This window comes from Melospiza melodia, chromosome Z, assembly GCF_035770615.1.
Source record: "Melospiza melodia melodia isolate bMelMel2 chromosome Z, bMelMel2.pri, whole genome shotgun sequence".
Lineage (NCBI taxonomy): Eukaryota > Metazoa > Chordata > Aves > Passeriformes > Passerellidae > Melospiza > Melospiza melodia.
Window position 1 is genome coordinate 62,545,720 of NC_086226.1, and position 21,801 is coordinate 62,567,520.

At 38.2% G+C, this 21,801-nt stretch overlaps 1 protein-coding gene across 5 annotated transcripts in view; it reads left to right on the forward strand.

Annotated features, from left to right (window-relative positions):
- The window catches only part of GAK (cyclin G associated kinase), a 68,804-nt gene that overhangs the window by 40,833 nt on the left and 6,170 nt on the right, over nt 1-21,801 (forward strand). For 4 of the 5 annotated variants that reach the window (XM_063180725.1, XM_063180727.1, XM_063180728.1 and 1 more), the window contains 10 exons: nt 2,092-2,171; nt 2,514-2,707; nt 4,569-4,727; nt 5,487-5,951; nt 7,923-8,093; nt 14,747-14,881; nt 15,215-15,334; nt 17,885-18,097; nt 19,493-19,641; nt 20,682-20,858. In XM_063180725.1, the coding sequence (XP_063036795.1) occupies nt 2,092-2,171; nt 2,514-2,707; nt 4,569-4,727; nt 5,487-5,951; nt 7,923-8,093; nt 14,747-14,881; nt 15,215-15,334; nt 17,885-18,097; nt 19,493-19,641; nt 20,682-20,858 (1,863 nt within the window). The remainder of the gene's footprint in view (nt 1-2,091; nt 2,172-2,513; nt 2,708-4,568; nt 4,728-5,486; nt 5,952-7,922; nt 8,094-14,746; nt 14,882-15,214; nt 15,335-17,884; nt 18,098-19,492; nt 19,642-20,681; nt 20,859-21,801) is intronic. The other variant, XM_063180726.1, reaches the window with a different exon arrangement.

A 21,801-nucleotide genomic window follows, 5' to 3' on the forward strand; every position in this document is an offset into this window, starting at 1 on the left:
AGTTGCACAACAAGCCAGAACTTTTTAATTCTGTGCACACAAACTGCAAACAAAGGAAATATACCCCTCAGCAGAAAAGTGGGATTCCAGAGATTGCCGTTACAGAACAGGCAGAAAAATCCATGTGGTTTTATAGGCTATTTCTAAAGTCAGATTCCATTTTTGTAGCTGATTTTCTTACTTGTCTTTGTTCTACTAGGGAGAATGCATATTTCCTTTTTTAATTCAACTATGGATGCAACTGTATTGCAAGATCACAAAAAACTTGTTAATGAAGCCTGTCTTCAAATTTTTTAAAAGACAGCCATGTTCTTTTTTTTCCAGATAAGTAACCCAATTAAACTTAGAAATCCATGTAAAAGATAAGGACAGATAGCACAAAGTTTAGAGCTTGGAGGTTTCTGGAAATTGACAAGACAATTTTTCAGCCAGTTTTGGTACATGTGGGACATACATGTGTATTCATACATAGTTAGTGTTTACTGAAATTGGTTTCTTCCTGGTTTTTTCTGTCTGCTTTGTGAGTAGGAAGGTATCGAATCTTGACATGTTCAACAAGATCTTCCAGAATACCTTAAAACGAAAATGAAATGATTATTAATGACTTTCACTGACTTAAAATCAGTGAAATGATTCCTTAATGCGCAGAAATAACTACTGTATTGTTCAAGGTCATCAGGAGAAAGGCATAAAACTGACCAAATTTAGCCAAGGCTAGGTTATACTTCTTGTACCATCTCACTTTTATTCATGATAGAGTTTCTTTGATGTGGTTTCTCTGGCATTTATTTGCTGATAGAAAAGACTAGAATTTTCTTAGCTGTCAGCTGTAACAAATGCTGCATCAACGGTGTGTGTGATGATCTGGGTTTGGAGGTTTGATGGAACAATATTCAATGTGTCCTTAGTTTTATGGTGCCGTAAGTTGCCCCCTAAAGTTCTCTGCAGATCTCTTTCAGAGATTAACCACCACATTTCAAGATTTCTACTATATTTAGAGTTGGATGTTATGAATGTCTTCTACTTTCTCACAGCTAATTAGAGAGAGAGAGAGTTCAGTTTAACTTCTAGGAAAGTGATGGTAGGGATGGATGAATCAGAGGAGCTCTTTCCAGTATGTCCATGTCTCTCCTGTACTAAAGAGCCCAGAACTGGGCATTGCAATTACAGCTGAGGCTTCACTGGTTCTGAATAGAGGGGAAGAATCATCGTCCTTAATCTGTGGCAATGCTTTTTCTATTATTTCTTTTCTGGTTGTGATGTTCAGGAAATACTCATTTACGAGGAAAGCTTTCATAATTCAGTATTGTTATAACATTTTCTGGACTACTACTGCGTGACTTCTTTGTAAGCACTGGCAATGCTATATCACAGATGTTGCGACTAAGGCTAGGAAACAAATACAGGCTGCATTGATCAGTGAGCTGTAATTTGGATTTGTGCAAGATCAGGAGCTACCTGAATATTCTATAGTAGCATGTTTCTGGACTCATATTCCCATCAGGCATGGGAAAGTAGTTTATCTGTAAACAGTTGAGTGATTAAAATGAGTCAGTTGACAAAAGCCCTACAATTCTGTCTGGAATGAATGGCTGACTTGAAGTTGTACAAAAAAACCTCCTTGAATGCCTTCTGAAGTGTCCTTTTAAATGTGGTACATTTAAAACTGTTTTAAATCTATTCCTTTGTATGTGATGTACATGTATTTCTTGGCTGGCATATTGCACAATGGATTTTCCTGAGCATATGCTGTTCAGAAAAGGAACAAGGATTATACAGTTTTAGCCTCCACAACAGGATCTGTAAATACTTTAGACTTTGATAGTCTGTTTTGAGGTTAGTGATGAGACATACCTGACTGAAGGTCTTTTGGTTTCTTAATGCTGGTAATAGATCTATTTATGTTCTATCTCAAATGCATTTAAATATTTCAAGATAAAGTATACTTGTAATTAAATGGAATTTTTTGTAGCAAAGCAAGTACTTCAAAATATTTTAATACTGATAATACTTTGCATTATGTTAAAGACAGAACACTGTACATACTGTTCGTGTGGATTTATACAGTTTCCTGTTTCTTGTTTTCAACAGATGGCTTCAATGAAGATGTTTCAGATTCAGTTCCATACAGGCTTTGTGCCCCGAAATGCCACTACAGTGAAATTTGCCAAGTATGTCAACATCTTTTTGTAGGAGACTGGAAGAAGTTGTCTTTGAAACTGCTTAACCTGCCAAACATCAACATATACTGGGAGAGGAAATATAGTCAGTTCAGGAAGTAGATGACTTTGATTGCAATAAGAGTCTTTTTTTACTCACCTTAAGGAAACGAGATGTATTGTTCATTATACAAACAATGTACAAAAATACCACCTGTTTAAGATGGGAAAAGTAAACAAATACAGCATTTTTAATGTCTTATATTAATTGCTTTGGAGTTTTGTTTTGGACTGTAGTAGATCTAATCCAGTTAGCCATCAGTATCAAGAAACTTCTTGTCTGTGTCTTTACAGATATGATCTGGATGCCTGTGACATACAAGAGAAATACCCTGATTTGTTTCAAGTCAATCTGGAAGTAGAGGTGGAGCCCAGAGATAGGCCCAGCTGTGAACAGCCACCTTGGGATAACATGAATATAAAAGGACTGAATCCCAAGATCCTCTTCTCCACCCGAGAGGAACAGCAAGAGATTTTATCAAAATTTGGTAATGAATCCATTGAAAAACTAGAGAATGTGAGAAGGTTTTCAATGTACTTAGTGTTTGAAGCTTTTGTTTAATTTTTGATGTTCCATTAATTGAAACAAATCGGAAGGGTTTTTTTTTGTAAATATCAGTTAAAAATATGCATTGTATGGAGGAGCTTAAGTTATCCTCCAGTAATGAGGATTGTAATTATGCTTGTCTTAATTCTACTGTGCTTACATGTGCTTGGTTTCATAGCTTACAGGGCTATGAATAGGCTATTTGCAGGAGGGACTTTTAGCAAATGGGATTGTAACAGTCAGTATTTGTAGGCACAATGTCTTGAAGAGGGTTTATTTGGCTAAACTGGCACCAGTATCATTTCACTTAAAATTATGTGAGCATTCCTCACAAATGGTTTTAGGTAAGAATGTTTTTATCAACATTCTTATGCATAGCCATGTAATGTTGTAATTCGTTTCCTGCACTTTTCCTAATATGTTCCAGCAGACACTATTTTATTATCTCTATTTGTCTTTATCTGTAGACGCCTGCGTTAGTTGCAGTTAATGCTGTTCAGTATCTTTCTTCTTCTCCTGGTATCAGTGATTAGCTTTGACATTTTCATTCAGGCTCTTAAGCCTTCTCTGTGTTTTGAGGATAAAGAAGCATGACAAAGATTACTGTGGTGATTTTAGTGATATGAGATCTCACCGTGTGCTGTTAATATGGTACATCTCAAGTACATTTTTTTCATACAAGATAGTTGCTGCTGGCCTTTATTTCTTTCAAGCAGGATATGTGTTGTTTGTATTATGATTTAGGCAATTTTCTATTTAACGTAGCTTAATCCTACTGTGAGCACAATTATCAGATCTCTAAAGCTAAGGTGTTTAACTTTACATCATCATTGATGATGGGGTTCTGTAAAGTTACTCTTATTTTCTTAAGTCGCTTCCATTTTCTGATTGATACAGGAAATGTAAGGATTTCAAATTACACTGAAAGTATTTCTTAAGATTGGTGGAAAGGAAATAGGACAAAAGTAAGTGCTGTGAACTGATTTTAAATATACTTGCCATTAAAATTGAATTTATTCTTCCATTAATTATGATCTTTCATATATGTTTTCAGCATCTCTAAGCTACTGCTGAGAATGTGGAAGGAGAGTGAAAAAGTGCTCTCCCAGTTGTGTATTTAAATTTAGACAAATAGGTTTATCCCAGATGTCCATCCATTTTTTTCAAACAGTGGATGAATATTAACTAATTTAGGAAGTCTTCTTCATTTGTCTTGAAGAAACTTGGGTTTTTTAGAGGTCATACAGCAGTAGGTAACAGCACAACTGAATATTACACAAGAATCACTTGATACCTGATTTCAGTAAAATAAGAAATATAAGAAGCAGTTAATAGCATCATACAGTGTACCACCCCTTTTTTATCCATGTTCTTCTTTAGTTGTCTTTAGTCCATGTTCTTCACTGGCTTTGCATATCTGGGTTTTTCCATAGCTGCATTTGTGTTTTTCTGTCTCTTATTGCAGATACTGTTCATAGCTCTTGAATGTTCTAGGGGATGCTTGGTACAAGTGAGGTGTTAATTACATTTTCCTACAAATGTAAATAGAATGCTTGAGATTTATTTTATGATTCTGATTTAATGTCCTAGTTCAAAACTGGGTTTTACCAGTTTTTGCAGCTGAAAAGAAGTTAATGCTAATTTCAGAGATGGTGGGGGCAGGAATTTGCAATTGCAGAGCAATAGATTGGAGATAATAATTGTCTTCCTACAGCAGTCAGCTTGAAAGACAAGTATCAGCTGCCATGTGGAGGATTGAGAAGTTTTTCTCTATGGGCTCTGCCTTAAATTCTGTTTTATAGGGAAACCAGAGTTGCCTAGACAGCCAGGTTCAACTGCACAGTATGAAGCCGAGGCATCCCAGTTGGAGCAGTCTTCAGAAAGTGCACCTACTGATACAGAATCCCCTCACAGCGGTAGTACTGATGCAAACAACTTCTTTCACTCTCTGGACTGGAAAGGTACAGGTTTTCCTCTGAAGTACTGTGTGGTTTATGTTTGTCTTGTATGCCTTCCAGTGAATGCTTAAGCCTTCTTAGGCAGTAAAAGTCTCTAATTCACTAACCACGAGGAGAGCTATTTAAAGAGTGAGCTCTATAGAATAACAAGCGGTTATTCTCCTTCATTTGGATAAACACCAAGTAAAAGGGTTTGGTGTTGAGTATAACTTAAATGGTGAGCTAAATTTTTCTTTTTCTGTAAAAATCTTAACCTTAAAGATCTGCAAGGAAGCTTTTCACTCACACAGCTCCACTTTGGCTGAGGAGCAGAGGAAACAAAGTAGATTAGCCAGTGGGGTCCATATCAGTAAGTAGGACTAAGAAAATGTAATTTTATCGCACACGTGTAACTCTCTTTTCTGGTTGCTGCTTTGTTGTTAAAAATGTCAGCAGCTCCTTATGCTTTTATTGAGTTCATCAGTTACTGAGAAATCTTGTCAGCTCTAAGAGACATAGTGATCTGAGGTGAATGTCCAAGTCAGTCTTTTTTTGAAAAAATTTGTAATACCTATCTGTGGAGTGTCAGCTGCTCCTTTGTCTGTCCTGTACAAAGAGGTAGCAGGAGCATGTAGTTCCTTTTTCATCAGTTCTTATATGAGTTTTGGTTAGTTAAGAATTAATTTCGTATGCTGTCACCGTGAAAGTTTCTCTTACCCGAGTCAAAAGAATAATGCTGGTTATTTAAAGATGTTACTCTTTTTTTTTTTTTTTCTATTCAAGAAGGAAAAACTCCAGAAAGTGGAATAGAAGACAGCTCATCTAAAAATGATTGTGTTCAGCTGTCTGATGACAGGGAAGAGAGTGATCCTTCAGATGAGGAGTTCCCAACATTTCCAGATGAAGGAAGTGCAGTTGATGAGAAAGACTCTACTCCAGAAGGAGAGTTGCTTTTTGAAGCCAGTTTTGAATCTCCATCTGCACCATTACAAAAATGTCTTCCTGAAGAGAATGTAGACTTGCTGGGACTAGACTCTGACATTTCAGCAGAACAGAAACAACCTATCTCAGAAATAAACTCTTCATCAAGTAATGCTGACTTGTTGAATAATCTGTTTGTGAGCAGTGTGTCACAGGTTTCAAATGAGCCCACTGGAGATCTTCTTGGACAAGGAACAGATTTCTTTTTCAGCAGTCAGCGTCCAGCTGCTACTCAGGGTTCATCTTCAGCAGCAGCTATGTCTTCAGGTATGTGAGTTTAATATCAGCACTTGTCACATGGGCAACACATGAAAACTGCTGCTTGCATTGTGCTTAGAAAATAAGTACTGTGTTTCAAGATGGTGAATGGTGAAGACATGTCAGTCTGTAGCAAGACTATGAATAGAACAGGTGTTACTTCTGCATGAAGAAGTTCCTGTACATTACCCAGCTATTCTGTTATGTTTCCAGTATCCTGTTAACTTTAAACTTTTGTAAATGGAAAAGTAACGAATTTTCCATTTCAAAGGAACTCAGTATCTTAAGGAATTCTTAGCTTTCCCATATGAATGTTGCATGCTCGATCCTTTTCTAAATCCATAACTTTCCTTGTTAAGGCATAGACTTGTCATAACTTGAACTTTATGTAAAGCAATGGCATTAGATGTACAGAACTATGCTGCTTAGGTCAAATGTCTGCATGGGATTTTTAAGTGTTAATCACATGAGACTGCTGAGCAACTGTAAATCCTGTAGATTATTGTTCAAATCAGTAGGATAATGATACTGCTAAAAGATGTTTTCTTGCTGGTTTTAATGATGTTGTTGGCAAGTCTGTATCCTTAAAGAGAATGCTATGTAGTGCTGTCTATTTGGTATTTAAGCAGGGTGCTTTAGTTCAGAGATTCTGTTCCGCTCACCAGTGGATGCTCATCTCTTTGTCGCTTTTTGGGAATAACAATTCTCTGCCTAAAGTTAATGGTGAGATTTCTGGGAATATTACTCACATAATCTAGGAAACCATTACAAGGTTTTGTTTGTTTGCACAAAGATAATTCATAGGTACTAAAAGCTTTAATCTATAGACAACTAGAAGTATTTTTCACAGAGCATTTAGATGGTTTAAGATGTTTTTTTATTTTGAGGCACTTCACTATTGAACTTTGTTACTGTGGTCAGGGAAGAATAATTGTAATTTACCATTTTTACATAGGTAGAATTCTATCAAACAAAACCTTGATTACGTTATCTTTCTTTAGCCATGGGTGTTGTGTGAAACATTTTATCAGTAGTCATGTGTATATCGCATTCTTGTAGTCATTCTCATTCAGTGTATTTCATTGAATTGTATTAAGAGAGATACTTGCAGAAGTGAGAATATTTGGCCACTGTTGTATTTTGGCATGCACAACAAACGTGAGGTTTTGTTTATGTATGATGCTGTAGTAAATTTGCTTGAAATGTTGTTGAGTCCTGTACAATGTGGTCATTACCTGAGGATGTGTTGGGGTATTACAGCAGGATTATTCCTTCTCTTCAGCTTCTGAGTGAATCTGGCAGGACTCCCTGGGCTCTTCAGGGGTTTTGACCCTAGAGGGCAGCAGAAACAGGAATATATAAAGCCCTGATTCCAGCTGACTGTCACATGTTACTCCATGCTGACTATAAATACTCTTCCAGTTAGTTTTTTCTTCACTGGGATCACTAGAGACCTGCGGAAGTCTTACTTCTGTTGGTTTTCATTCTTGGGTTGACGTGTTTTCTGCCCCAGAATCGCCAATGCCTTCAAGTCTGAATGGTAGTATGAACATTTTACTTCATATTCTTTTTAATAGTGTAATAGTCCGTTTTCTTCAAACCTAGTTGCAGATTTGGCATTATAGAGTATTTAATGAATGTGATTCTTCTGTGTGTCAGCTGGTCACACAAACTTAAGATGTGTCTTAAATGGATGAAATTAACAATGTTGTTGAATTGTATGGAGTCTTGATGCTTTAGAAGACATAGCTGTTCATATTATGTATGGCTGAGGGACCCTTTTTGTACCATGTGAAAGTTTATTTGTCTAGAGAAAGGAATGGGTGGTTAGTCTTTGCCACACAAAATTGTCTGAAGGCTGCTGCAGTTACTAGCATGAGCTTTGCTTCTTGTCTGTGCCATCTGAGGAGTAAGGCTTTTTCAACTTCATTTATTCTACAGTTTGTCATGAGATAATTTTGTTTTCTGCTTATTTTTTAGCCGATCCATTTGATCCATTCACAATGTCATCAAGCTCAGAGAATCAAGCCCTGTCTGGTCCAGACCTCTTTGGGGACTTCCTTCATCCAACCTCAACATCTACAGCTAATACAGTTCCTTCCACACAAAGTTCACTTCCACCTTCTTCCAGCTCAGATTTCTTAAATTTAGGTAAGTGTGCTTCTGGTGTTCTGTTTCTCAACAGTTTCTTCTCTTCTGTGCATTTGTCTTTCAGCTTAGTGGATTAGTGTCTTGATAGATCCACTTGTTGTGATTGCTGTTTTAATTAGCTTTGTACTCTGGAAGTACAGATGTAAATGCACCAAGAAGCAGGTGTTTCCTGTATAATGTCATGCTATTATTTATGATGTGACAGGATTTCTAGAATTGCTAACCATATGTTAGGACTTGGAGTGTCCTCTCAATGATCTAATAACTGAGGATACCCAAATATCTGGAAACTTAATTTGTAGAGGATAGTGTGCTGTGTTGACTGTATTTAGGTTTTAAAGATTTTCTGGAAACCTTGGAAGACAAATGAGCAAGTCAAGTTATAATATAGCCAGTTCTAAAGTGCAGGCTGAGGCTAACGTGCACCTTCCTGACCTGAATGTATTCTGCTAATATACTTACAAAGTACATTATGTAATACTCTAATCTTATTTGTTTCATTTCTCTGATATATTCTTGGCGAAGCCTTTTCCTCATGCATTTATTTTAAAATCTGTTAATCTTTAAACAAAAATCTTTGTGATATATTCAGTGTTCCCATCATTCTTTAAGGAGAAACAGACATTTGCAGAAATGGTGGAGTGGTAAAGCTACTAGTGTTTAAGTTTTTAAAAATATGACTTTCAAAGAAAAGTGTGGGTTCTCTCCATAGGGGTATGGGTTGTGATCAGTCTGTGAGGGCTCTTCTCTGCTGTACTCTCAGTCCCTCTTTCTGTATAGGTGCTTCCCATAGGATACAGTCTTTTAAGAGCACAGCTCTGTGTAGGATGCAGTCCTTTAGGAAGAGATTGCCATAGGGATATGGTTCTCCCAGGCACTGCAGATCCTGCCAGGAACCTGCTGCTGTGTGGGCTGCTCTCCATGGTTGTGGCTTCATCGAGGACATATCCACCTGTGTAGGGTACTCCACAGGCTGCAGTGTGAATATTTGTTCTTCTATGGTTTTTTATATGTGTTGCAGGGCAATCTCTGCTCTGGCATCTGGAGCACCTCTTCCCCCTCCTTCTCCACCTACCTTAACGTCTGCAGAGCTGTTTCTGTCATATCTGTCCCTTCTCTTACAACTGCTGTGCTGTGTTTTTTGGGAAAACATGTTTTCCCAAAGACATCTAGTTTGGGAAGCTCAGCTGTGGCTTGTGGTCAGTCTGTTGGAGCTAGCTGTGTCCCACAGAAAAGCCCAGGTCTCTTCTCATGCAGGCACCTACTTACAACATGCAAGTAGCTAGGAATGGTGGTATCACACACCTTTTCCTGAATCTAGTGATTTCTTCCCAGGGCTTATTGCGTGCAGCTTTAACTTGCCCCTCTTTGTTTTGCAGTTGCTCTAGTTGACCCTGCATCTGAGTGATGCAGTCTGAGTGTTAGATACAGATAAACTATACAGAAAAAAATGCATCATTTGTCTGACTGAGAGAAGGGCTTCCTCTTTGAAATGAAAGGCTACTCAGCTGCTTGCCCTCTCTATCATATTATTAATCATTATATTCCAGCTGTGATTGATTCTGCTGAGAAGATTTCACTTGCCTCCTTTGCAATGTTTTTGTTCTTTCCTGTAGCTAGAAAGAGCCATGTGTTTCAGTTGTGTACTTGTATAGTGTCAGCTTTATGCCAGTATTGCTGTCCCTGTGTAAGGTTACCAAAGATAAATATTTTGCTCAAAAGAAGATTTGATCAATACTGATCTGTGGAGCATTATTTCCACCAGATTCTGCACCTGGAATGGGGAAACCTGGATGCAGGCAGACTGGGGAATGAAATGCTGGGGAGGAGCACCATGGAAAGGGACCTGGGGGTTCTGGTTGATGGCAGCCTGAATGAATCAGCAGTTCCCTGGCAGCCAGGAGGGCCAAGCATGTCCTTAGGTGCATCAGGCTCAGCATCAGCAGCCAGGCTAGAGAGAGGATTGTCCCACTCTGCTCTGTGCTGGGGCTGCCTCACCTCGAGTGCTGGGGGCAGTTTTGGGTGCCCCAATATAAAAATAGACACTAAGCCATTAGAGACTGTCCAAAGAAGGGCCATGAGTATGGTGAAGAGCCTTAAGGGGAAGGCCAATGAGGAGCAGCTGAGGTCATTTGGTCTGTTTCTCCTGGAGAAGAAGAAACTGTGGGCAAACCTCATTGCAGTCATCAACTTCCTTGTGAGGGAAAGAGGAGGGGTCTGCAATGATCTGATCTCTGTGGTGACCAGTGACAGGACCCAAGGGAATGGCCTGTAGTTGTGTTAGGGAACATTTAGGTTGGATATTAGGAAAAGGTTTTTCTCCCAGAGGCTGGCTGAGCACTGGAACAGTGGGAAGTGTTCACAGCACCAGCCTGACAAGAGTTCCAGAAATGTTTGAAGAACACACTCAGGCACATGGTGTGATTCTTGGGGCTGTCCCGTGCAGAGCCAGAAGCTAGGCACTGTGATCCTTGTGGTTCCCAGGTAGCTCAGCATATTTTATGACCTTAGCCAAAATCTGCCTCACTGGAGGGGCAGGACCTCTCAAGAGGAGATTCTCTAGCTGATGTGCTCAAAGCATGTCATGTAGAGTGGGCTGTTCAGGACTGTGTCATGTCCTTTCTGGTTTTTAGCATTTCCAACACTATAGACTCCACAGCTGGGCAACCTATGCCAGGTTTGGGGAGATCTTAGAGGAAAGAAAGTATTTTTAATGGAGTTCCCTGTGTTTAAGTTTGTGCCCTATTGCCTCTTGTCCTTCCAGTGGGCAGCACAGAGAAGAGTGTGTCTGAGTCTTTTTTTGTTTCTTCACATTAAATATTTTTACATATTTATAAGAATGTTCCTGGTTCTTTTCTCCAAGTTGAATAGTACCAGACCCTATTATCAGAGAGGACACAGAAAAACCTTTTATGTATTAAATTACAGTGGGAAAAATAAAATATGGATTTCTGTTCACTAAATGTTTATCTGCAGCCTTAAGGAGATCACCATCAATAGTCAGCTGTTAACAACATTTGAGCAAGTAGAGAAAAAAAAGGAATATTTTTACATCTGTCTTCAATGCTTATTGTTTTGTGCTTACTCCTAATTTTATTTGATAACTTGCAGCCTGGTAACTGTATTAGGATACCTGCTATTTTAATGTAATTTCCGAAGCTTTCTGTCAACATAGGAAAAGATACTTAAAATGTACCCATTTTCTCTTCAGCCTGCTCTTTTACGTTGATTTCCCTATACTTCTCTATTGAAATGCAGTCTTTAAAAACTGTATGGAAGTGGAGGAACTGGGGTAACATTTCATACTCCTTTACGTTTATCTTTCAAATGAGAGCTGCTATGTGTGTTTAGCTGAAAGATGTATGTATTTGAGCCTTTAGCATTCTATCCAGTTACAGGTATCAATTTTATCAAGTAAGTAAGGCATATTAATGATTATGTTGCACTTAATGTGATTTTTTGACTACTGAAAGGACAGGATCACTAGTAACTGTAGAAAAAAGGAAAAATAAGAACATGTTCTCAACTGACATATTCAGAAGAACTGTGTTAAGTGAGCAGAAGTGATCTTATGTGAAAAAATAAGATCATTAAAAGGGATAAAATTCTTAAACTAAAAATAAATTAGTAGTAATGGCAGTGACCATTCAAAATAAGCTGCAGTAATGAAATTTGATGACTCTACTGTTGGAGCACTTGTAAGTGTCTAGAATGAAATTTTAGTGATGGATAAGCTTTATTTGTCAGTAAATGATTACTAAACTACTATAGGTACCAGGAGAAAAGATGTTTCAGTGACACAAATTCAAGACGTGGAACTTTAACCTTGTATTTCTCAGATGTTGGCTTAAAATTTAAAATCATAGCAGTTTTAAAATGAAAGATAGTTCTTACACAGTATCTGGTCTTTTAAGTCATTCTGTCCTATAACAGGAAAATGTGCTGTTGCTGCTAAACAGCTGTGTTTTAACGATGTAACTTAATTTTCTTCTGTATTTTTTAAGTAGCAGATCATCTTTAATGCAGGCTGAGTCAAGATATACTTCCCTCAAAGATAGCAGGAGATTTGGAAGGTGGTCAAAAGAAACCTGAGTGATCAGTGTAGTTTTCTCCTGAGGAGAAGTTAGTTTCTGTGAACTTGAGTTCTCAGACAGACTTTAGATAAGGTTAAAAAAACCTTGCATCATACTAAACCAGCCTCTTGGTTCACAGAAAATCCTGTTGTCTGTGATTAAAAGATTTCCTGTAGACATGACAAGTTAAATAAAGAAAACCTTATGTGAAGCTGTGTGTAGTAAAATGCAGGTCTCTTATTTTGGGAAGCTGGAAAGTGTGATCTGATTACCACGAACTTATTCTTGCATCCTGGCTTGGTTTGAGCAGTGCTAGTAAAGGACAGCGTTCTTTGTCGAGAGCTCCAGTGGTTCATTGCTGTATGGCTAGGGATTTTCAATATGAGACAACCAGGTTTGGGTCTGCATGTTCATCATCTTAATTGCTTCCATTTTTGGAATATTGAGCTATAGTTCGTGTTTTACCATTTCTTTAGGAGTTCTGCTCCTTTCTCTTAGTGTGCTTGTATGAATTGCAGTGCTACAAAAATAGAGATTCAGCATGGTTTTATCATACCTTTTCAGAATATGTAGAAGTCAAAATATCAAAGTCAAAAAGTTGATAACGCTTTTTCTTGATGTTAAAATCCAACAAAATGCCCACATTATAGAATTAAAAAGAAGATAGCATAAGAACAGTTTCAGGAGGAATGGGTTATCTGTTCAGTATATTGTGCATTGCATTGTTTCAGATTTTTCTGTTAAGTGTAGTGGTTGTATATGAGCTTTTACTATTAATAGTGAATTTACCGGTGTATGTAGCAGTAGGCTACTTCCTGCTTAGTTCAGCGTGGGGGAGGCAATGAACTTGACTTCTCTTAAGCCAACTGTTATAAAACAGCTCATTCCCATAGTATGTTCTCAATCCTTCAAATGCATTCATCTGTAATTTAATTTGTTCTTGTTTCTCTCAATTTGTTTTCATAGTAGTTAATTTCATATGATAGTGTTAATTTTATTATGCTCCTGTAAAAAGACCTTTAATAGCAGAGACTGTAGAACAAAATAATTTCTGGCCTAAAAATCAATATTAGTAGTAGTTGAAGGCCTGCTTAACTTTTGGGAGTGGAATATGGTACAACAAAGTTCTAAGCCGATGAACAGGTGCTGATTTGTAGCCAGCGACACTGTGGTTTAGTGGATAGCTGGGGTCCCGAGTATTGACACCAAAATGTATTGATTCTTCCATGGTTTCAGAGGCAGGGAGATGAAGCTTGGGTGTGGAGAAAGGGCTGGAAATGGTGGGTACGTCTTGTGTTGTATTCTGATGTTTTCCCTCACATGCAGCAGAGAGTAGTGCTGTAATACAGGCTTTCGGCAGATATTTGTTGCACAGTATTTGATGTGCTCATTTTGCAGCTGTAAGATCTAATTATAAATTATATTAGTAGCTTGAGGTACTATAGGGGTGTTTAATTTGCTTCTAATTATTTCCTTAATTAAGAGGATTTGATACTAATATTTAGAATGTAAAGCTGAGGTGCTGAGACAAGTGAAAGGCTGTCCTGTAGTAGCTGAGATTTTCAAAGCCTCAGAATGTTACTGCTTTTGTAAGGATGGCTGGGTCGACCCTAGGTCTGTGAAATGTCTTAGAACACCACTAAATATGCTTCACTGAAATATCCCCTCTCCCTGTTGCACTGACAGTTGTTATAGCATTAAAGTAGTTACATTCAAAAGCTGTCCTGCTTCACTATGAGTATCCACAAGCTCTGCTAAGGAGAATGCTCCGAGCTGGCATGCAGTTTTGAGTGTTCCATGCATAGCATTTCTCATTCTGAGGATGGCTCACCTCATAGTTTGTGTGAGTGTGTAAGTGGGGAATAATTCGGAAGTGTCAGGGATGGTAGTTATAATACCTTTAAATGGGATATGACATTTTCCAGGAGTTGGTGGCAGCACTCTTGCATGCTTTTAAATACGGCAATTTCATTTAGATGTGATGGTGTATAGAGAAGTGGTTTTTATCCATGCAGCTAGAGATTCTTAACCTCTTCCCAGAAAAAAATCACTCTTCCTGTATCCTGCTCTTCGATTGTGTGCATTCATTTGTGTGTTACACCTCAAAGAGTGTATTAGTTGGCCAAGAGGCCCCTTTGTCACAAGCAGGCTGAGTTAGATAAACCTGCATTTTGAAGTGACCTGGCTTCACCTGTGTAACACCCAGACTGCTGAGTGATAAAGAGCACCATTCATGGAGCACTGCTGCTTTCTGCTTACCAGCTGTGTTGTCAGGAACAGCAGTATGCCTTAGATCTGTACCTGAGCTAGTCCTTTCGGTCAGGGGACCTAAGCTGTTGAATTCATAGCATTGCCTGTGCATGAAAATACTTTATCTACGCAGTGTGTGGGATGTTTTAAAATAGAAATGGAAGAATTCCAGTGGTACAACCCTTCTGAGTCCTGTTTGAGATTGTTACCAAGAGATTTAAGCAAGCTATGTAGCTGACAATGTGATACACATTCTGTTGGTATTGGCAAATATATATACTATTATTATGGTTTTCTTAAACATGAAAACATTTCTTTTTTCTTCTGTAGGCAATTTGACACCAGAACCACCTAAAATATCATCATCTACAAGCCACCCAGATCTCTTAAGTGGGTGGGATTCTTGGGCAGATTCCTCAACAACCAGCAGTGTAGCATCACCACAGCTGAAGCCTGTTTGTGAAGGTATTACGATATTAAATTTTTCCATTAGAGGAATACTCCAGACTGGGTCAGTTTAATGACCTGAAACTGCTGAACGTGTCTTCGTGCATTTTTGCTTTGCTGCTTAAATGCTCCTTTAGTAAGACACTTGTGTAGTTTTTCAGATTAAAGTTCAAGACACAGGAATTAAATTGTTTCAATTCTCTACAGTAATGGTGATTCTTGTAATGGGAAAAAGTGTTGTGAAGTAGAATTTTGGGGAAGTTTGCATGAGGTGTTGTGTCGATACTATTTTTATTCTTTCACTCAATTTCCAAACAGACTAGGTATGTGATGTGTCTTCTTATTATACAGGCCAAGCTTTTACCACCGGAAGCCAGTCCAGTGTGTCTTCAGGTTTGTCTTTTAGCCAGGCGAAAGCTCAGAACTTTGATCCTTTTGCTGATCTTGCCAATCTGGGATCTGGTCTTCCAGGTAAATCTTACTTTTGATAGGCTATGTTTTTTAGGGCCTCTACTGTTTGATTTGCTTCTTGTACCTATAAATGGTTTTGACAGCCTATCAAAGGAAGTGTTTCTTTTTAATTGTCAGCATCGAGCTTGAGATATTTGCTGAGAGCTGGTGAGTAACAAGAAAAGATTGAATCTTCCAGATATTTTTAAACATCCAGAGTAGTATTTCAAAAGATAACTACAGCTGTGATATAAAAACAGTAAAAGTAATTAATGCTTGAGAATAGAGTTGAGATGGTAAGAGAAACCAGGAGTCTCTGATTTAGTAACCAAGCATGAGGTTTCTTACCTAACATTGATTAATACTGTTCTTGAAGGATTTAAAATGAAAGCAGGATTGAATTAGTTAATTATTTTTAGTTCCAAAGTAACAGTTAATTCAGTACTTTCCTTTGAATTCAGTAGACTTTCATAGCTCTGCTACTCACATCTACCCCGTTTGTAAGATAAGCACAAATCAAGGGCCATACTTTGCAAACCAGTACCAAAAACACTATAAATGCTTGCATTCAGTTTGCAGTGAAGGGCACAAGGAGTTCTGGAAGATAAGAAACATTGCAGAATAACTTTTGTTCCCAGGTGTTTTATTGGCCTAAAACTCAGGAATTTAGTCCTGTAGCACTCACAAGAGCTGCAGTCCTCGCATTTCAGAACCCACACTGCCATAACAAATGTGACCAGCTGCCCAGAGTACACAGAATGATTCAGAACAGCCTAGTGTCACTGAATTGAGCAAACTTGCTTTTCCCTTAGCTTGGAGCTGATGGAGGTTTTACCCTGTTGCCTTGGCAGTTAGCACTGTGTATTGAATTGAGTGGAATTCTTGTAGAAACACCAGATAGCATGCAGTGTTTGACTTCTTGATGTTGCTTGGGCATAAGCACTGCAAAATTCTGGTGTTGAAGCAGTACCAATGAGGCTGCTTTGATGTAAAAAAATTGTTAAAAATTTTCTAGTTTAATAATTCAGGTTAACATGGATTATTAAATGCACAGATAATGTGACAGTAAAAAAAGTCACTTTATTCTTGACTTGAAGATGTAGGTATAGCCCACACTGAATCAGATGAAAGAAATCAAACTAATTTTAGCAGTACTTGGGTCAATTCATTACTCTTTCAGTTAGCTTTCAATAGGAAAAATGACTGCATTAAGAAGTAGCCAGATGTCACTGTCCTAGTTAATGTTCCCAGGCTCGAAATGAATTTTCAAGGCATCATAAGAACTGGAATTCAGTTCTGGAATACAACTGGAATACCACATTCTGTTGTATTTTTCATAGGAGTTTTTTGGCTTTCACATACAAGATGCTGTTCTGAAAGACAATTTATGAGAGTGCAAGCTGCTTTAATATGAACGCTATATAAACCCCCAAAAATAGCAGCTAAAGTAATGAATACTGGTGTATTAGCATACTGGTAGGATACCAATAGTTTTATGTGCTGGTTGGTGTTATCACACTCTTCTTTAGGAGTGGTCTTCTGTCAGAAAGTAGGAGTGTGGTGTTGAAAAGTTTTTGTGAGCAGTGAGGCATTGACTTGTCCTACAGGAAGAATTTGTTGGCCTTGAAAACTGCACTAGTAAACATAGAATGCTTTGAAAGAATAGGTGAAAGAGATAATTTTTCAATATGCAGATTTGCTCTGACTAGTAACAATTTCTTTTCTGTAAATTTCACAAGTTGTCAATGACTGAAAACTGAGTTGACTGCAGTTGAGTGATTTAATGAAAAAGCAGTGCATTCCTAGATTTTACTGGGTGTTATATTGCATTACTGGGTTTTATCAGGTGCGATATTTCAAGATATAGTATGGTATCCCGTCATAGCCCTGGGGAGACATTCTCTTGTGCGAGTTAGAGGTCTGAGCAGCCACTTCCAAAGGGAGGCATCAGGAGAGCTGAAGTGTGAGGAGCCATTTTTGAAAGAGCAAATCAAGTTTGCATTGCTATGTTTACCCAGACAGGCTTGGCCTATGCCACAGGAGGCTGGTTACAGGATCTCCTGCAGGCTGCAGTGCTTTTCTTACTCATGTGCAGTATATTCCCTGGTAATGCTTCTATAGAACAATGGTCTCCTCATCTTCCTCAAACAGTAGTGCAAGGAACCACTAGAGACTTTGAAAGCATTCGTTGGAAAACCATCTCAGTCTGTTACCATTTTTTGTAATTATTTGTTTATTATGCACTGCATATTAGCGGAAGTGGGAAGCAGAACTACTGTCACAGCCATATTATCTCCTAGCCTGACACGTGCCTGACCCTTCAGATAAGGGTGCATGTTTTTGCTAAAACTGACATTTGAAACCTTGAGTTGTAAGAAAAGACTTTCAGTAAAGCCTCCAGCTCCTGCTATCCAAGTTACTTCTTAATGAGACTCTTAACTTCATTTTACCCACGCTTTCCTGTTACACTGTGAGCTGTGTGGTTATATGTCAAGACCAAACTGTCTTACTTGTATTAAACAGGTGACAGGTACTTAACTGAACAACTAAGTGAGTATTTTTTTTTGTTAGGTTCATCCGCTGGTGGACTCTTGGGTAGTGGATTTAGTCAGAAGACTGCTCCATCTCAGAAGCTAGGAAATCAGTGGCAGAAATCCTCCAAACCACAAACTACTTCATGGCAGTCCCAGACTAAGTCCAGCACAGCAGCTAAGCCCAACTACACAGTAAACTTCAGTGTTATTGGGGGACGAGAAGAAAGAGGAGTCAGAGCCCCAAGCTTTGGTAAGTTTTTTGAATGTGTATTATTTATAATGTCCCATGTGAAATTAGTTGGGTGTGCTGTTACCTGCAGAAGCTCTTCTACCTTCATATTTTTCTTCACATTTAAGAAGTTGTGTCTGATAGAAAACAGAAAAACACTTGCCAAATCTGGTGTCCTGCCTTCCCAAACCTATCCCAGTACATAACAGACAAGCTGATGATAGCAAAGGTGTACACGAGTTTGGGCATAAAGTCTCAAGGCTATAATTACTCACCCACATGGGAACTGGTTTAGTATCAGTGAGTTTAGAAAGGTAAATTTGATCCATCTGAGGAGAGATGGTTGATAATGTTGCTTCATGTTAGTCTGTTTGTGATACAAAGATAAAGGGATGCACTGTTTTTCCTAACTGAAGAAGAGTAGCTTGTCTTGAGAAAGACAAGGTAAAATTACTGAAAATTCTTGTGCTTGAAAGAGACATGGGGACCGGACCAGGTGGAATCATACAGTTCTTTAATGTATTCCAACTGAGTAGGCAAACCTGGAGTTATAGGGTTAGGCTTGGTCTCTTCTGTATGAACTTTATTGGAAAATTTTATTTTCTGGTGTGTTGATATTAGGATTGTTCTTCCCTTAAACGGACATATAAGTGAACAGCAGGTACTTTTTTAAGTTGGAATTATTCTGTTGGTCCATATCTGGAAAAGGTGTCAGGATGCAGAGGCAATGAGTGTAGGTTGCAGCACAGGAAAATCCGTAGAACAAGGCAAAAAAATCAATTGGCATGATGAAATGCTGAAACAGGTTGTTGTAATTCCTCTCGCTTAAAAACAGATGGACTTCAGCTGGACAGAGGCCTAACAAATGTACCTGGTTGTCCCTGCTTTGAGTGGGGATTGGACTAGACAACATCCAGAGGCCTCTTCAGAGTTCTCTGAAATTTGTTGGTTATGTAATGAATATTCATGTTGATATTTTATCAGGTCATTATTCTGGATAAGTTTCAACATGCTTAGGTGTTGACTACGTGCTTTCAATGATACTATTGAGTATATGGTTACTTGAAAAACTGCTGCGTGGCATTTGAAACTAACTTATAATGGAAAAATGGAGTAATTTCCAAAATTGTAGATAGATGTGCGTTCCCTCAAATCTACTCCATTTTTCTAAAAAGGATGACATGCAAGTATTAGGCAGAGGTTAGCATGTTAGGTTGTCTGCTCTGCTGGACTGAAAGTTTGTTAGAGATCCCTTTTATTTTTATCCTTTTTAGTTTTGTGGCTTTTGGTGTCACTGAAGGATATTTGTCATGGCAGTAATAAATGCCATCCAGGTGTATCTAAGGGCAGTATATTTCCCCTGTTAATGTATTCTCCAGTGAGACTTCTCATTTAATGTTTTTTCTCTTTTCATAGGTCAAAAGCCAAAAGTTTCAGAAAATGACTTTGAGGATCTGTTATCTAATCAAGGATTTTCAGCAAAATCTGATAAAAAGGGACCAAAGACAATTGCTGAGATGAGAAAACAAGAGATGTCTAAAGATATGGACCCCTTGAAACTCAAGGTTTGTTTAACAGTGATTTTAATTCAAGTGAAGATCTGATCTTATGCTTAGAACTGCTGATAACAGAGCAGAAGGATACAATGACCAACAGAGAAACTAAAGGCTCATGGTTTAGAAAATATGGATGTAGCTGATAATACAAAAATACACCTTAAAAATTAATAGCTGTCTTCAGGGTGATCATGTACTTTCATTTTCTGATTAACAAGTGCTGCTGCTGTCCTAAGAAATTACTAGAAAGTGCAGTTCCAGAGACAAGATGTATAACTAGTCTGGGATATGTTCCTTGTTGTTCAGATTTTTTTGACCTGTTAGTCATTGATAACTTCACATATTAATACACTTCCAGATTTTTAGTCTTCATGGTTCTTCAGAAAAGCTAGTAAACGAGCTTTGAAGGAATGCTGAAATTTGTTTTCACACAGTGTCATTTCTGAAGAGAGAGTGCCCCGGCACATTTTAACAGAAATTACCACAAATGGAAACAAGTACAGATATTTAGTTACCATTCTCGCTGGTGATAGTAAGGGTTCAATGGAAACACTGTATCCCTATGTTATGGCTTGAATATTTCTGTTAAAGTCTGAGCAACATCCCCCAATTGACTTTGGGGACATCTCAAAGAGCACTTTTGTCTATGCACTTCTGCTTAAGTAAACGTGAATTACTATTAGACACTATCTATTGTACAAAGCTTATAATGGAAGTTTTAAAATATATTTATGCTTTTGTACAAATCAAATAATAATTTGTCTGTGGGCCCTGACAGGGATAAGATTAATATAACATATGTTTTTAACCATTTCTCTTGCAATGACTGAATTTCTGCAGTAAACTAGTAACAATGAGCTAGTCTCCAGTGATAGATGCAAAGTATCCCTTTTTGAGTGGCTAAGGCAGTTGAATTTGGAGACTGAGTGCAATAGGACAGCTGCACTTGAGTCTGATTATATGGTCTTGCCGACAGTGAAGATTGTGTCTCTGGAGGCTGAGAATGCTTACTGTGCTGCATTCAGTTCTATGTATTCTGATTTTCCCAGATTCTTGAATGGATTGAAGGAAAGGAGAGAAATATCAGAGCATTAATATCCACTCTACATACAGTGCTTTGGGAAGGGGAAAATAAGTGGAAACCAGTCAGCATGGCAGATTTAGTAACTCCTGAACAAGTAAAGAAGTACTACAGGAAAGCAGTGCTTGTGGTTCATCCTGATAAGGTGAGTGTTTTCCTCTGATCTTCTTTATTATAGGAGGAATGCAAACTGCTTTTACCATACCATACAGGTTACTGTCAAATGCCTTGCTTCACAATCAGCACCCTAGATGTTCTTCACTGTGCTTCCATTGTCTTCTGGATATGGTGTCCTACTGCATTCAGGTAGTACAGGGTTATTCTTGTTGTCCTGTCACAGCAGAGAATTCAACAGAGAAGGGTTAACAAATGAAAGATCCAGTGAGGGCTGTACTGAGCACCAGAGTCAGTCATGCTGGGTTCTGACTGACAGATGGCAGATTTAATGCTGATTAGTGGAATCTGTTTCATTTCTGTGATCTGGTACTTCAAGTCTTTTAGAACTAGTGTGGAGACTCAGAGGCTGCCACAGCAAAACTGGTAGGAAAAACCTGCTGAACCATTTACTAAACCATTTTTACTAAAAAAAGAAAACTTAGTAGAATAAACAAGTTATCAGATGAAAAATATGTAATGAGTATTACATTGCATCTGTCTTTTTTAAAATGCTTAATGCATCCCAATGTATCAAGATAACTTCTTGTTCTGAGCTCTTGTATTAGATAGAAAGAGAAGCACTGGATATACCTGGTTTGAATTTTCAGTTTGCATTCTCTGGTGGTTTAGGGAGCAAGTCTAAATCCTATGTTGTCTTGTGTCCATAACAAACATGATAATTTTTGGTTTTTTAGTTTCCCCTCTCCTTCAGGGTTCTTGGGTATGTGACTTCTTCCACCTTTGTGGTGGTTTTTTAGGTGTTATCTGTAAGGCCCTTAATGCATCAGTGTCAGAACACAGCTCTGTTTAGGGCATATTTGTCTTCCTTGTTCTTTTATTTTGCCACTTACCTGTTATGCGTTGATAAAGTACTGCAGGTGCCAAAAGCTAAGCAGCAGGAGAAGGGGAAGAATCCTGGAGGGGGCTCTGGG